Genomic DNA, 17,023 nt, shown 5'->3' with positions numbered 1-17,023 from the left:
ACCCTTACATAATTGAATTGTTTCATTACAAAATATAAAAAGGGAATAAATGTATGAAATAATGAAAAATGGAAATTAAAAAAAGAAATCTTCAAAGAATACCGCGAAATATTGTGGAATGAAAATCAAAAGTGAAATTATTTTCTCCGTTATACATGCATGTAAATAACATTGTAAAATGAATATATCATAATAGCAGGTAGTATTATATGGTTACGATTGCACATATCAACGAGAAAAGTAATGCAATAGTCTTCTGATATGCTTGCTAAGCTTTGATGTTATGTATATCTATATTTTTAATTTAACACGAATAAAGCAACAAAAATGCAATAATCAACTGCAAATTAAGCAAAATAAAGCTTTCAAATATAAAATATAAAATCATAAAAACTAATCCTCCCGGCGTGTAAAACAGACGTGATAACCACTAAACCTCGAAACCCATTTCTTAATGCAATGCCTATATATGTTTTGATATCAATAATATTTGTTTCACATTCTTTTCCCTAGGAATTTTTTAACTGGAAAAGAATATTAAAATTTAATTCTGTTTTGAAAGAAAGTTTGAAATTGCATTCGTTCTTTTGACAAAGAATAGAGAAAATAATTTAGTTAAATGCAATAAAAAATAGTTGCCGGTTCCGACGAGTTTCGAACTCGTGACCTGCGTATTAAGCTAACGTGATTTTTTTTCATCTTAAAAATAATCTTGTTATGTTCCCAGCAAATAGGACCCCCGGTTTCCTCACATTTCATTTAATATAAACATTTGAAATCAATATATCACAGACTTTATAACGCATACATTGAAGGTGTGTTCTTTTATCTCCCACTTTTTTACAATAAAATTGGGCCAGTTATGTTGTGACATCAGTTATAGTCTGCTTCACATATCCACTACCTGGAGTTTACCAGTGTTCTCCGTCATTGCCTGGATTTTTCCTGTGTTCTCCTACTTTACCTGGATTTTACCTGTGTTCTCCCACATTACCTGGATTTTATACAACGTTTAAAATTATCTAATGTCATCATTATTTAAACAATATATACATATCATATACCATTTTAATCAGCTGTGTGTATAGAAGACAGTTATGGTATATATAAGGAGATAACTTATAGTTTTGAATTTTAATTTCAGAGAATATAAAGAAATGTTTTATATAGTTTTGAATTAATACATATCAGAGAGTTAAATTATATGACATTATTTTTTATTATGCCGGCAGTATATTTTATTACATTCAATTTATTTTCCTTTGAAAAAAATAATACAAAGACAATGAGAACAATAGTGTTAACTAGATATCTAAAACAAAGGAACTCAAATCATTAGAATTTAAAGAAATATTACCACCTTTTAACAATATATTCTCTGCAGCAATATACTCTTTGAACAACTGATTTTTCTTTGCCATTTGATAATAATGTCTAATGTAATCAAAGTAATTTCTAAGTGTGTACTTAAAGAAAGTTTTCAAATTCCATTTAGACATATCACTAACTACTAAATTGCGCCTTTTAAATATACAGAAACGAACTACTCCAAAAAAGAAGTTAATGAAATACGGATTAATAAATTTGATCTTTCTTGTGAAACCCAGAAGTACAAGACTTCCTAGAGAAATATCCGATAAGTAATTCTGATCACCCTTTGAAAAAAGTTTCTTTGTTATGTTTGGATTTCAATTTCAACAATATTTTATTGATATTATGTACATCAATAGGATCGGACATCAGGCTATGCCTATTTAAGTCATCTCCAGAACTTATTTTAAAGTATAAACATGAATTCATTCTGCAATTCATTAATACATATATTTATATAACCAAATAAACTGAATTAGTTACAGTATAGTGATAATAATATTAATAATAACTAATTAAAGGGGGATTACTCCAATTTTATTTTTAATAGAAAATGTTTCAGAACAAGTTTAGTTATTTGAAATTCATATTCCTAATGATTGTAGTTTTTGGATAGGGATACGAATCGTGCTCATTTATTGACAGTTACGGTTTGGATATAAGCTAAAAACTCGGAAAATTCTGAACAATCAAGAAACAAACGCTGTAAAGTTTCTGAATCAGCTTTACAAACTAAACATTGATCATTATTAACTGTGCCATTTTTTTAAAACTTTTCCATGGTTAATATAGTATTATGAACAATACGATAGTGAACATCAACAATATCACATGGTAAAAATGGAAAATACAGTATTGCAAAGACTTGTGGTAGCTAATGCTATTAAATTTTTGTTTGATATTGGTCTTCTGAAAAATCGACGAATAAAAACACCCATATATATTTTTGGTAGTTCTTTGATAGAGCAGTACAGTAGTCCCATTACCATCCATAGATGTATCGAAAGGTCTACAGTCAGTTCTAATATTGGTATATACATTGCTCAAAAAACATCTTTATATTTAGCAGGAATCGAGTCCATGATGATTTTATAATCATTTAAAATCATATCACTAGAAATATCTGGATTACTATCCTTGATAACATCAACTATTGCATTTGAGTGAAGGAACTTAGATACAACTTCTAAAGTCAAATGTTTAACCTTAACTATACCAGCTTTAGCGAAACATTCAATGAAAATAGGTTTGTCATTGTTCAAAAATATTGGGTTGAAAAACAACGGCTGTTCATACACAAAAAAGGTGTCCTCATTATAAAACATATCATTAACAGACTGAAAGACATACCAAGCCTTTAACATTTCGTGATAAACAATGGGTAAAGATCTAAGACACTTATTAGGAAACTTACAATAAATAACCTCAAAATCGAGATTTAAATCCAGAACTTTGTTAAAAATATACTAACCCATACATTTCCAGACTGCTCTGCAAGAATTATCTAACCACCTTAAAAAAATTTAATCTAAACGCTTTAAGTTTTAATTAAATGTCAGGTATATTCAAACCACCATCGTTTCTTTTGCCAATAATAGTATCATAAGCGACCAAATGCGCACTTTTATGCCACAAAAAAGCAAAACATAGTTTTTTTTAATTTCAGTTATAACTGCCAGAGGTATTGTATGTGACGTTAGACAATACCAACATCTAGACATCAACAATGAACTAATTACAATAGCACTCCCTTGTTTAGTTAACAGTCTCTGGGACCACATTTTAAAAATATTTCTAATATTAGCAACTTTATTATCCCAATTCTTTTCGTTGCATAAACGTAAATCTATACCAACATACACACCAAGAACACAAATAACCTTTTCGCATAATTTTATACGAAACTTATCAAGCTCGTTTGGCGAAATATTACCTTGGCCAACACAAAGATTTTCTGACTTATCTTTATTAATTTTGGCACCAAATCCCTTACTATAAGTTTCTAATAATTTAAAAACATTTTCAATACACATTTTATTTCCAAGTGTCAAAGTAGTATCATCCGCATGTTGATACACTTTAGATTCAAAATTTGTATTAGGAACCGTGATACCATTAACATCTGGAGATTTCAAAATCATATTTCCCAAAGGTTCTGCCGCCAAAACATATATCATCGCAGAAATTGGACAGCCCTGCCGTACCGAATTCCGAATGGATATAAACTTAGCATTATTATCTTTTTTTTACTCCAAAATTGAAAATTACATAAAGAATGACATTTAACATGAAAACAATAAACAAAACAAAGCAAATAGAAATTTACAAAATATGTACAAGTTCAAGTCTAATAATTAGTACTTAGTTGAGATTATTCAAGGCTATAAGGATCGCATGCTTTCAGGAGTCTATACAAAAAAGATGCATTTCCTAATCTAAACCCCTCTAAGGCACTATTTGAGAAATCATAGGCAAATTCTTTACCCAACAAGGTGTTACATAAATCAAAATCTGTTAAATTGTGAAGCGACGACATGAATTCTAATCCAAAATTATTCACCAAAAAACACCAGTACTCGTCACGAATTTCGCAATTTTTATCACAATGCAAAATAATATGGGTAACATGATCATTAAAAGAAATTTTGGCACCAGATCCCTTACTATAAGTTTCCAATAATTTGAAAACATGTTCAATACACATTTTATTTCCAAGTGTCAAAGTAGTATCATCCGCATGTTGATACACTTTAGATTCAAAATTTGTATTAGGAACCGTGATACCATTAACATCTGGAGATTTCAAAATCATATTTCCCAAAGGTTCTGCCGCCAAAACATATAACATCGCAGAAATTGGACAGCCCTGCCGTACCGAATTCCGAATGGATATAAACTTAGTAAGATTCCCATTATATTTTACAGAACTAGAAATATTGGTGTAAAATATCTTAATCCAGTCAACAAAATTCCCACCAAAACCAAATTTTCCAAAATTTTGAACAAATACGAATGACTTACACGATCAAAGGGCTTTTCTTGATCAATTTTAAGAATATATAATTTCATTCGTTTGAATGTAATGAATTAGACTGAAATTGTTTTCTCCTATAGCGTAGAGAACCGCCACGTGGCAAGCACGGTCGGTTACGGAAAGTGACGAGTTTTACCGAGTGGCGTGTAGGTACGCGTGTAGGTGACTAGTGCGAGGCACGTGCTTTTATCATTCAGCGAGACCACGTTGACCGGCTCACACGCTAGTTTACAGGAAATTTTTCTCATCGCATTTACTTGAATTTTTTTTTCACATGGAGGACAATTCAAGCTCCCGCAACGCTTCTATTAGTCTTGCGGATATTTGGGACGCAGTTCAAGCACAAGGGAAAAATATTAATGCGATAGACTCTAAATTGTCGCAAGAACTTGGCGACCTTCGCGAGGAAGTCAAAGGCGCGGCGGTGTCTGTGTCGTCACAAGTGAAAAGAATTAAAACAGAGCATTCATATAAGTGGAAATACGAGGGCAATAAAGTTCAGTACACCTTCAACACAGAACTGGGTGAGGATTTTGACCAGGTTAACTGGGCCCTGGAGAACTCCAAACATTCGTACGCCAGTGAAATTATATGTGCATTGAAGGACAAAGTTTCAAGGAGAAACAAACTAATTAAGATAGCAGATTCCAGCGAAGGCGGTTGGGAAACCGTTAGACAATACGAATCTAATCCTATAGCGAGTGACAGCGAGGATGAGGGAAAGATCAACAGAGCCGAGAATAGGGCTATCAAAAAGAAGAAATCTAAGGCCGCTAATTCTAAGAGGCAAATTAGTGGGCGTAGCAGCGTGGGCAATGGCGGGAATCATTCTTCTGGTCCTCTTCAGCAGCCCTTTAGAGGGCCCTCCGTGCAGGAATGGTTTGCAGGACCGCCAGTTTTTCACGGGAACTCTGGATTATACGCACGGAGGGGACAGCAACACGGAGCATGCTATTCCTGTGGATCCTTCAACCATTGGAGGAGTGAGTGTCCGAACAACCAAAGATCGAACGCCTCAGCAGCAGCATCTACCCGGACAAAACCACAGTGATGAGGCCAAGTTTGTAAAAGATAAGTATACCAGTGAGAACTGTCATTTATCAGATAAACTTTCCGAATTTACGGAAGATTATTACGAATATGAACAGGGGCAAGCCAAGATAATTGTGAGAGGTAGACTCAGGAACAGTATAAGGTTTTGGGAATATATTGGCAGTAGTGAGTTCATTATTGAGACGTTGAAACTTGGTTACAAAATTCCGTTTTATCTGTTTATTCCACGCCTCCCTCGATTGTTTTGAAGAACAATGTTTCGTCTCTAAAACAAGCAGAGTTTGTGGTAGATGCAATTAATGACTTATTAGTTAGATCTTTGATTGTTGAGTGTGAGACGCCTCCGTTTGTTGTAAATCCTCTGACAGTTTCTGTCCAAAATTCCGGGAAAAAACGGTTAATATTAGATTTAAGACACGTAAATAAACATATCTGGAAGTCCAGTGTGAAATTTGAAGATATGAGAACTGCTATGCAATTTGTTACGCAGGGCTGTTATTGTTTCAAATTTGACATCCATTCGGCTTATCATCATATCGAAATATTTGAACCGCATACTAATTTTCTCGGTTTTTCCTGGGTTTTCGGAAACAAAGTAAGATATTTTAAATTCATGGTACTGCCTTTTGGGTTGAGTTCAGCTTGTTATATTTACACCAAAGTCACCAGACCACTAGTGAAAAAGTGGCGTGGCGAGGGTAAACAAATACTCATGTACCTAGATGACGGGTTAGGTGTGCATAGTGACGAGAGCGCGTGCGCACATATGGCGAGTCAGGTCAAGCATGACCTGATAGCTAGCGGTTTTGTACCCAAGCCCGAGAAATCGACTTGGATTCCTGTTAGGAAACTAGTGTTTTTGGGCAACTCCATTGATACTGTTGAAGGTATTTTAAGTATTACACAGCCCAGGCTTGACAAATTGTCTATGTATATAAGTGACGTTTTGGAAGATATACGTATGTGTGGGCGAGTACCTGTACGTAAGGTAGCATCTGCTGTAGGGCAGATTGTGTCAATGTCCTATGTCTTAGGCAACGTAGTGTACATTATGACAAAGAGTTTAAGTGTAGATATCTCTGAATCTATATCATGGAACAGTGCTATATCGCTGTCAGATGACAGTGTTAAGCAATTGAATTTTTGGGGAGATAATGTGTCGGATTTGAATGTTAGAAATTTTACAGAAGACTGTGCTTGTCACACGGTTGTATATAGTGACGCCAGTAACACAGGTTATGGCGGTTACGTTGTAGATACGCCGAACGGCACCGCTCACGGCATGTGGTCAGATGCTGAGAAGGAGCAAAGTTCTACTTGGCGGGAACTTACAGCAGTGAGAAATGTGTTTATGTCTATGGAGCATTTGCTGAGAGACAAGAGAGTGAAGTGGTTCACGGATAACCAAAATGTAGTACGAATTGTATCTAGAGGCAGTATGAAGCCATGTTTACAAGAAATTGCTTACACGATTTTTCGTACCTGTTTGAGAACTAATGTTTCCTTAGACGTTGAATGGATCCCTAGAGATCTGAATGACCAGGCTGATGTTTTGAGCCGACTAGTTGATTCTGACGATTGGTCAGTCTCTGATGAGATTTTCCAGTGGCTGGAGGGGTTATGGGGCCCTCATGAGATCGATTGGTTTGCTAATCATATTAATAGTAAACTCCCAGTTTTTTACTCTCGTCATTGGAGTATTGAGAGTAATGGCGTAGACGCATTTACAGCCGATTGGTTTGGTGTAAACGGCTGGTTTGTGCCACCCGTGTGTATTGTGCACAGGGTACTGAAATATATGCGTCAGTGTAGTGCGTACGGGACTATGGTGGTTCCGTTGTGGAGGTCCGCGAGTTTTTGGCCTTTTTTATGCCCCACTGGTGATGGCTATATCCCTGAGGTGGTGGGAATGGTGTATTTGCCTACTAACAAACAATCGTATATGCCCGGGAGGGGGAATAAATATTTGTTTGGAAACGTGGACCTCCCATTCAGAATGCTGGCATTGAGGCTAGATTTTCGTGGTGGTGGTAGTGGTGTATACTAATCCGGATTGGTGGTGGTATGGTGATGGCACAGTGTGTACAGTAGACCTAGGTAGACATAAGACTAGGGCGTCAAATTAAGTCGTTTGTTGTTTTGCTATTGATTAGCTTAGATACATGTACATACATAATGACTCTGGTATATACATGTAAGCCGTGTTTTGACTAATCGTTTGTATATGCATTAAGGATTCCTTATACGAATGTTTTTTGCAGGCTTTCAGAGACGATATATCAGAACTACCGGGTGAATTAGCTGATACCGTGAGCTTAGTTCCGGACTTATTGACTGAGTGTAAAGCCACTACTACCGCTAAGACGTATCATCGCGGATTTCTAAGATGGAAAAGGTGGGCCAAAAGCAACGGTTTGACAGACAGTGATTGCTTTTCCCGCCAATCCTATTCACGTATCAGTGTATATAGCATCTCTGGTTCAACAAGTGAATTCTCCAAGTCCTGTGTTAACGGCTTTTTATAGTTTACAATGGGCTCATCATGTAGTGGGAATATCTTCTCCTACAGAGTCTGTCTTAGTTAAGAACACACTGGAAGGGGCAAAGAGACGTTTGTCGGTACCTAAGATGAAGAAAGATCCTATTACTCCGGAAATTCTTGGCAGAATGTTCGATAAATACAGTAGTGACAATAATCTTTACAACCAGCGCACCGTGTGCGCATGTTTGGTTGGATATGCAGGTTTTTTTCAGAGTATCTGAACTGTTAGAATTAAAGAGATCTGATTTTCAGTTTTTTGAGACACATATGCTGGTTCTAGTTCGCAAAAGTAAGACAGATGTTTACAGAGATGGAGCCCGGGTGGTTATTGCGCGCTAAGGGACTCGGCTTTGTCCCGTGGCAAATATTGAGCGATTTTTCGCCTCAGCTAGCTTCAATTCAAACGAATTCATTTTCCAGGCGTTATCGAAAACTGCCAATGGTTTTATTTGTCGGTTGGATAGCAAAGCAGTATCTTACACCAGAATGAGGGAGCTTTTTATGGAGGCTTTCAGTCCTTTTGTCCCAGATATAAAACGGTATGGGCTTCATAGTTTACGTTCTGGTGGAGCAACGAGCGCGGCTAACGCGGGTATATCAGATAGGTTATTCAAAAGACACGGCAGGTGGCGTTCCGAGAACGCCAAAGACGGCTACGTAAAAGATTCCTTAGGACACAGGCTTTCGGTGTCAAAACATTTGGGCTTATAATTTTTACGTCAATATTCTTCCCTTTCTTTGATTCAGCCTCGGCGTGGTCGAGCCCTTGCATTTTATTTGTGAGTTATGTTGTTATTATTAGCGGTAAGCGCAGTGTTTTTGGAGAAATATAATTTCATTCGTTTGAATGTAATGAATTAGACTGAAATTGTTTTCTCCTATAGCGTAGAGAACCGCCACGTGGCAAGCACGGTCGGTTACGGAAAGTGACGAGTTTTACCGAGTGGCGTGTAGGTACGCGTGTAGGTGACTAGTGCGAGGCACGTGCTTTTTTCATTCAGCGAGACCACGTTGACCGGCTCACACGCTAGTTTACAGGAAAATTTTTATTATTTTTTTTATATACAAGTTTTTGGCAATTATTCATGTGTATTTAGGATGGTATGGATTTGTGTATTGTGAAAGGTGATTTAGTTTTTGGTTAATTAAATCAGCTTCGGCGTGGTCGAGCCCTTGTGCCTCGGCGTGGTCGAGCCCTTGCATTTTATTTGTGAGTTATGTTGTTATTATTAGCGGTAAGCGCAGTGTTTTGGAGAAATACCCCTCACGATCTTCCTGTGTAGTAAGATAAATAATATCACGCACACAAAAAATAGTATCCGCGATATCACGCCCAACCACACAGCAAGACTGAAAATCAGAAATAATAGAAGGTAAAACAGACTTAAGCCGCTCTGACATAACCCGGGCTAACATTTTATAATCTACGTTTAAAAGGCTAATAGGCCTCCAATTTTTCAACAAAGTTTTTTATCACCTCTCTTTTTATAAACCAGATTAATAACCCCTTGTTTCATACTTCTTGTCAATTCTTTATCTTCCCAGATACTTTGTACAATGTGAGGAAAAATATATTTTAAATCATCAAAAAATGGCAATAAAATTTAACAGTCAGACCATCTAAGCCTGGACTTTTAGACTTAGACATAGAAAACAACGCTTTGTGTATTTCATCAACAGTTACAGGCGAATCGCACTCGATTCTGTCATCATCAGATACCTTTTTGTCAATAAAAGTTAAAACATTTTCAATATCACATTCATCTGTTTCAATACAATTATACGATTGATTATAAAAACTAAATATTATAAAAATTAATAGAGTTCTGCCTATACTTCTCCAATTTAAAAAAATTAGTATTTTTATCACCATCTGCTGCCCATTTCGCATTTGACCTCATAACAGCCCCATTACACTTTCCTTTTTCAATTTTTTCTTAACTCTGTTTTAACTCATCATACTTAGTACAATCAAAGGACCTCCCATTAGCTATATTACAGGAATAATTATGCAGTTTATTCTGAATCTTATAAAACTCGGACATCTTTCGTTTTCTTCGATCCTTACCATAAATTCGAGAAAACTTTTTAATTTTATATTTCAAATTATCCCACCAAAATTTCGGTTCATTAACATACAAAGGGCAATTTTTAGCAGAATCTATTATATACCTTATTTTTGCATTAAAATCATCTTAACAAAAAACAATTATTAAAAATCCAAATACCTGGACCTTTACTGTCACTATCACAGTCAATTTTCATTACAACAAAACAATGATCACTAAACGAAGTATCATTATAGTATACATTTTGTACAAAAGAACTTATGGTTTTAGCTACTAGAAAGTAGTCTATACGACTTTGTGATAAAGTATCTAAACTCACTCGTTTCCGTGAATAAACTGCACAATTTTTGTTTCTAAATCTCCAAATATCGTGAATATCACATGAAAACATAAGACTTTTCAGTGCCGACACACTAGGATTCACCGTATGTGACGTAGCACCTGTACGATCTAGAGTGGAAAGAGTAGTGTATTAAAATCACCCCCTGTAATAAGATTCTCCAAAAATGGTCCTAACTAAACTTTTAAACGTTCAAAAAAAGTTTTTTTTCACTAACAGCATTCGGAGCATATATATTTACAATATTCCAATCATTATCTTCAATTGTTAACTTAATTCGTAAAACTCTTCTGTCATATCCATCAAAATCAATCAAACCATTTTAAAAATCATTAGACACTAAAATAGCGACACCTTTTCTGTTATCATTACTATTGTTAAAAACAATCGTACCTTTCCACAGGTGACTTATTTGATTTACAAAGGTGTCATCCCAGAAAGTTTCTTGCAATAAAACAACTTTATAATTATGATACTGAAAGTATTCAAATACTTTTACAACATCTCTTAAGCCATTTACATTGATCGATGATATCGTAAACATAAGAAAGCACAGCAAAACAAAATTCATTATACAAATTATTTAACTTTTTGGCTTTCTTCTTTTTCTTTACTCCACCATCTCTAACCTTTAATTTTTAAAAAAATCTTTACCCTGAGCAGAAATATGTCTCCCGGTTACTTTCTTATCATCATCCCCTCCTCCTCTACACCATAAGTATCCCAAAACTTGGAACACATCGGCTGTGCGAGGACGTCGCCAAAGCAAACATCATTACCGTCAGTTAAAGTGTTCTGACTCAGAACGGATTCCGATTCGCGATCGACATCCTTAGCATCACCGCCATCATCATCATCATCATTATCGCCGTCATCGTCAGCGTCATCATGGTGCTCATAGATTCTGAGCTATCACCACGTCCATCGGGAAACGGAATGGAAACAGTGGTTCCAATAACAGAGAGCGAGTCATCATCATTGGCAATATCACCCGCCTCGTCTGAATCTCCGCTGTACTGGTTATCGCCAGTGTCAAAACAACCACAGTCCATTCAATTCATTTCAATTCAATTCATTTTATTCCGTGGACCTTACGGTCTATAAGTACAAATTACATCATGTAAAATATACAATTGATATAACAAAAGAGATGGAGAGTGATTTATAAAATAGATATTAAATTTCCAGCCAAATGTCTCAACTTTTTGACTTTTCTGACCTTTTCTTAAAAGCAAAATGAATAAATTTACCAGTATTTTGTAATTATTTAACGTTGTTAACGCTTAATAATTTGACTAATTTAAAAACACTTGGTCTTCTGTAATACTATTTCTTAATATACTTTTGACGTAAATCAACATAAAATGGACATTGAAATAGAAAGTGATATTCATCTTCAATTTCATTTAAATCACAAAATGTACACAATCTATTCTCTCGTGGAATATATTGTTTTCTACCCTTTTCAATATTCAGATAGTGTGCCGAAATTCTTATTTTGGTTAAACATTTTTATATACAGTGCCAATATGCTTTCTTAAATAAAATTGAGAACAAAAATTATCATTTAAATGTTTATACAGAGTACCTCGTGTTGTATTACTTATATTGTTGATAACCTCTTGTCTATATACCTCATTAATTCTATTCCCAATAATATTAAATGTATAACAGTCAACGTATCTATCATTCCAGAGGTATGCTAATCCAATTTTTGCTAGTTCATTTTTAATGTTGATTGACCATAATTAGTTTCAATTCTAGTATCTAAACATTCTTTTAAAATACAGTTAGAAGTACCTTTTAGTTTTATCCAATACTTCAAAATTTTAATTTTTCTGGTTATATACAAAGGCAACCTTCCTAGTTCTAAATAGACAAAATCATTACAAGTTGTTTTATTTACTCCAAGAACGTTTTTGCAAAAGTTAGTGTGCACCTTTTCTACATCAGGAGCTTTATGATGTCCCCAAATTTCACTTGCATATCCAAGTATACTATTAATATATGTATAAAAAATAGAACACTGAGTCGAAATATTAAATGCATGATTTTTCAACTTACTACGCATGGAAAAAATAAGCTTTTCTTCCTTGCTTTGCAACATGAATTTGCGTTTTCTTAAATTTACCATTGTAATTAAATAACATACCAAGATAATTGAATTCGTCGACTACATCAATGTTAACATCATTGTAAGTCCAATATTCATTTTCCCTCTGTCTACCCCCGTTTCTGAAAATCATTATTTTTGTCTTATCAACATTAAAAGTCTACTTACAATCGTTATTATATTTATATAACGTATCAATCATTTCTTGCAGAGATTTGGGCGATTCAGCGAGTAGAACTGTATCATCTGCATACATAATCAAAAACAAGTTAATCAAACCAATTTCTACTGATGGGCAGTTCTCTCTATTAAAACACATTTCACAATCATTGACATATAAACTGTACAAAATCGGTGACAATATTTCGCCTTGGAATAGACCGAACGTGTTTCTGTAATATTCAGACATAAATCCATTATATTTGATACAAGATTTCACATTTGATTGAATGAAGTCGTAGCGCCCACACCTGTCACAAAGAGTGTCGGCACACCTGGGTGCGCGCGAACAATCACACTTAAAACGAATCTCTCCACATCGCACACACGGCTGTGTTTTGCAAGCCCTCCGGAAATGACCTTGACCTCCACACGTGTAACACACAAACTGTGGACACTGGCGGAACAAATGTTGATCCGAGTAGCATAGTGTGCATACCTTCAGCTGATTGTCATGAATGACACGATAGTAATCAGTCCAAAATTTCATCGTATATGGTAGAGATTCCAATCTCGGGGGCAATTTCACACGCACATATCGCGTACCATCAGCAACAGTTGTCATAAGGTCTTCGTTAATTTTAATTTTAGAAATAGAAACTAAAATTAACGAAGACCTTATGAAAATTAAAAAATGGGCAAATAAATGGTTAGGAACTTTTAACCCCCAAAAGACGGAAGCTTTACTTATTTCTAATACGGAACATGATGACCTAATCGATATCAAATTCAATAATGTAGATTTTGTAGATAACCATAAGCACTTAGTAACTTTGGAAGCTAATTGTAAATGGAATATCTACTTTGATAATATATATAAACAGGTATCAAAACAGGTAAGTGTTCTTCGAAAACTAAAATATACTCTTAATAAACAAACTTTAATAAAAATTTACAAGTCATATATTCGGCCACTGTTTGAATACTGTTCTTAGGTTTGGGATGGGTGCCCTCTTAGTGACGCAGAAAAATTAGAAAAACTTCAGCTTGAATCTGCTAGAATAATTACTGGACTACCGTCTTATGCTAGCAGAAATTCACTGTATTTGGAAAGCTTCTAGAAAACATTGAGGATGCCCATCACTTCTTCTTTACATGTAATAATTACGCTGACCAGATAATTCAATTATTTCGAACATTAAACAACTTCATTCCTTTAGACCTGCAGCTACTACTACATGGAAGTGCAGATTTATCACTTGAAGATAACATTACAAGATGTCAGAGCACTCAACAGTATATAACTGACTCTAATAGGTTTTAACCCCCCCCCCCCTCCCTCCTCCTCTTACGTTTCTTATCTATAATATGAACTACATGTAATAAAAAATGTTTCTTAATATCCTTCCGATGCTGGCGAACGAAGAGAAACGTAATTAAGAAAGCAACAGATTGACAGGAGAAAGATACCAAGGCACAGGATGTGCTTAACTTTAAGTAAAACAGCGAGACAAGAACAGCGATCAGTACAACTTCAGTCGTCAGCATCGGGAGTGATCACAAATACATACACTTCAATAAATTAAGTAATTATTTACATTTATTATCTCTCTCTCTCTCTCTCTCTCTCTCTCTCTCTCCCTATCTCTCTCTCTCTTTCTTTAAAATCTTGTAAAGAGGTAAATATGTATATTTTGCCATTTTTGTATTCTTTGTTATATAATTAATTATAATTCTGTAGGGAGAGGGCTTCATATAAGTTGGAAAACTTGTGCCCAATCCCATTGTATATAAAATTACACAATAAAATATGTTTAAATAAAAAACCCAGTTGACCCTTGATAAAAACGGCGCTTAATCGGCGATACCACGTCAACATTAAGCTGTTCAAGCTTATTCACGATTTCATCGTCACTAATATACGCAGGGAGATGGAGGAAACTCACAAGCGTAAAACGCTTAGTGATATCGCGACAATCGAACCTTTTACCATCAATAACAACACCATCCAATAAAATGTTTATTCCAGCTCTACCTTCTAACGTCACTTCAAAAAGGTTTCCAGATTTCGGGACACAGGCGAAAACTGAACCCTCACCACAAAGTTCCGATATTTCATGTATAACGCGTGCCGCCTTGACATTTTTGTTATCCAACACATCCACTACAACAGTGTTATCTTTGGAATAATGTCTCTACCCACGTGCACCGGAACCTCTTCCAGAGGCCGCCATCCCCCCGGTAAAAACCGGAAACGGGAATAGGGATAAATGTCAAAATACACAGAAAAAGTCACATAATATATTTCAGCGAGTAATCAGCATATATATAAATATTCAAAAGTCACAAATTTAGGGCCAGTGCCCCTTCCTTACAACCGATGTTGACAGATTTGAATTACGCACATAGACAAACGTCCATTCGCATCAAAGTCCAAACCGGAAGTCCCAAAAACTATTTGAATTTAATTCTGTTTTGAAAGAAAGTATGAATTTGCATTCGTTCTTTTGACAAAGAATAGAGAAAATAATTTAGTTAAATGAAATAAAAATAATTGCAGGTTCCGACGAGTTTCGAACTCGTGACCTTCTGCGTGTTAAGCAGACGTGATTTTTTTTATCTTTAAAAAATTATCTTTTAATGTTCCCAGCAAACCCGGGGTTGGGGCTCCGCAGGCTCCTCACATTTCATTTAATAAAATCATTTGAAATCAATATTAGTGTTAAGCAGACGTGATAACCACTACACCACGGAACCTCGTTAGCATCAGTTGAGCAAATAGACGCCTTGTAAGTTACTCCATTTTATGCTATCCCTTCTGCATCAATATTTCATATCGACATAGAACATTTTGTATTATATATGATCAAGTATAGATATGAATGATTTATTAAGAAACAAAACGATGAAACACGAAAACATTAGACGACACATATACAAACTGACAATTTTAATTTAATTGCAGATATGAGCTAAAATTGATTTGGATAGGGACATTGCTCGAGAGGGGAATGAAGAAGAACAGAAGCATATTCTCTAATGGAGTAAAACGTTGTCTTCTCAATCAAGTCCAGATTCAGCAATATAACGAAATGAACAGCGGTTTTGTTTTTAATTCACTCAAGCCCTATCGCCAACAATTATTGATAAAACAGTAGCAAAATGCACAGCAAGGGAAATAGTAAGCAAGTCTGACCTATTCTGCCAAATGACAACATAGGATGTACCGGTGAGATAATTATATCGACCAATAAGCTTTGCTGCAGTCTTCTTTACTAAACTGCATATCTCGGACCTCGATGTAATTGATTTCTGCTTACGCAGTTGCACTCTGCCCCAAAACTCATTAAAATAATTATAACGCTGGCTATTGGCGCAATATAAAGTAATAAAAATAACAGATGAAACCAAGAAGATACGCAATAACATTCATTGACATGTTATTGCCATGGTAGGAAAAACCTTAATCAATGATTAAATTTATTGTCAATTTTAATATAAGATAATAAGTAGAGTCAAAACAGCTCCCTGATGGACCCCGTAATGTCAAATCAACATTTAATTTACACAACAAATTCTTTATAAAAATCTATTTCAAGCAAGCTGCTGTCTAGAAGACGGTTTGTTGAAGAATATCATTCTTGATTTGGCAGTGTCATTTTGAATACAAAAATACTTTGATTTTTATTCATGGCGTGTTGGGAATGAATGCAGCATGTACCGTGTCGATATCGTTCCGTCTGGTCCTATCCGCTCTGTTCTTATCCTCGAATAGAATAGAACCATGGATCATTTATGTATTACAAACATAAACATTGTGCTACTCTTTTTGAAAATCTTAAATTTGATGTTACTTATGTAGTTTTGCCTATTTTGCACACTCTTATAAAATTGTGATATCATATAGCCTTGCTTTAAAATATTGTTGTTGTTTTCTTAATTCCTGGCAATACAAGGATAGTATAAATACGAATTCCTGCAGATGTGGACGAGTTTTCTTATCGACATTAACACCTTAAACGGTGATATCGAATAAGAGAGAGAGGGAGAGAGAGAAATAACGTTGATTTTGTAATTTGATGCTAATAAACGAGGATATCCTATCAACTTGGTATTAAGAACTTGATATGAAAATGAAATAAAATGTCTTGTTCTTATTGAAAAATAAAAAAAGATTTCGGCGAGGTTCGAACTCGCGACCTTCTGCGTGTGAAGCAGACGTGATAACCGCTACACCATGAAACCGATATGCTACGTAGTCTTCAAATATTGTCTTACGCTTTATCATGTTGATATTTGATGACAGAAATATGCTTATTTCATGTATCTTTGAAAACCGATT

General features: G+C 35.1%; 1 protein-coding gene and 2 non-coding genes across 3 annotated transcripts; 1 reads left to right on the top strand and 2 right to left on the bottom strand.

Moving 5' to 3' along the window:
• The first annotated feature begins 5,916 nt into the window (after positions 1–5,916).
• On the top strand, positions 5,917–7,691 carry LOC138336517 (uncharacterized). Its single transcript, XM_069286029.1, has one exon. The coding sequence runs from the start codon at positions 5,919–5,921 to the stop codon at positions 7,503–7,505; it is 1,587 nt and encodes a 528-aa protein (XP_069142130.1). The 5' UTR covers positions 5,917–5,918; the 3' UTR covers positions 7,506–7,691.
• Positions 7,692–15,239: 7,548 nt separating this feature from the next.
• Trnav-aac (transfer RNA valine (anticodon AAC)) lies at positions 15,240–15,438 on the bottom strand. Its single transcript has 2 exons — positions 15,402–15,438; positions 15,240–15,275 (listed from the first exon to the last, which is right to left on the bottom strand). It is a non-coding gene; the product is annotated as a tRNA-Val (tRNA).
• A 1,415-nt stretch (positions 15,439–16,853) lies between these two features.
• On the bottom strand, positions 16,854–16,926 carry Trnav-cac (transfer RNA valine (anticodon CAC)). Its single transcript has one exon. It is a non-coding gene; the product is annotated as a tRNA-Val (tRNA).
• Positions 16,927–17,023: the final 97 nt, after the last annotated feature.

Source organism: Argopecten irradians, chromosome 1 (genome assembly GCF_041381155.1).
Source record: "Argopecten irradians isolate NY chromosome 1, Ai_NY, whole genome shotgun sequence".
Classification (NCBI taxonomy): domain Eukaryota; kingdom Metazoa; phylum Mollusca; class Bivalvia; order Pectinida; family Pectinidae; genus Argopecten; species Argopecten irradians.
The sequence above is the reverse complement of the archived record's forward strand: the minus strand, read 5'-3'. Positions and strand labels throughout refer to the sequence as shown.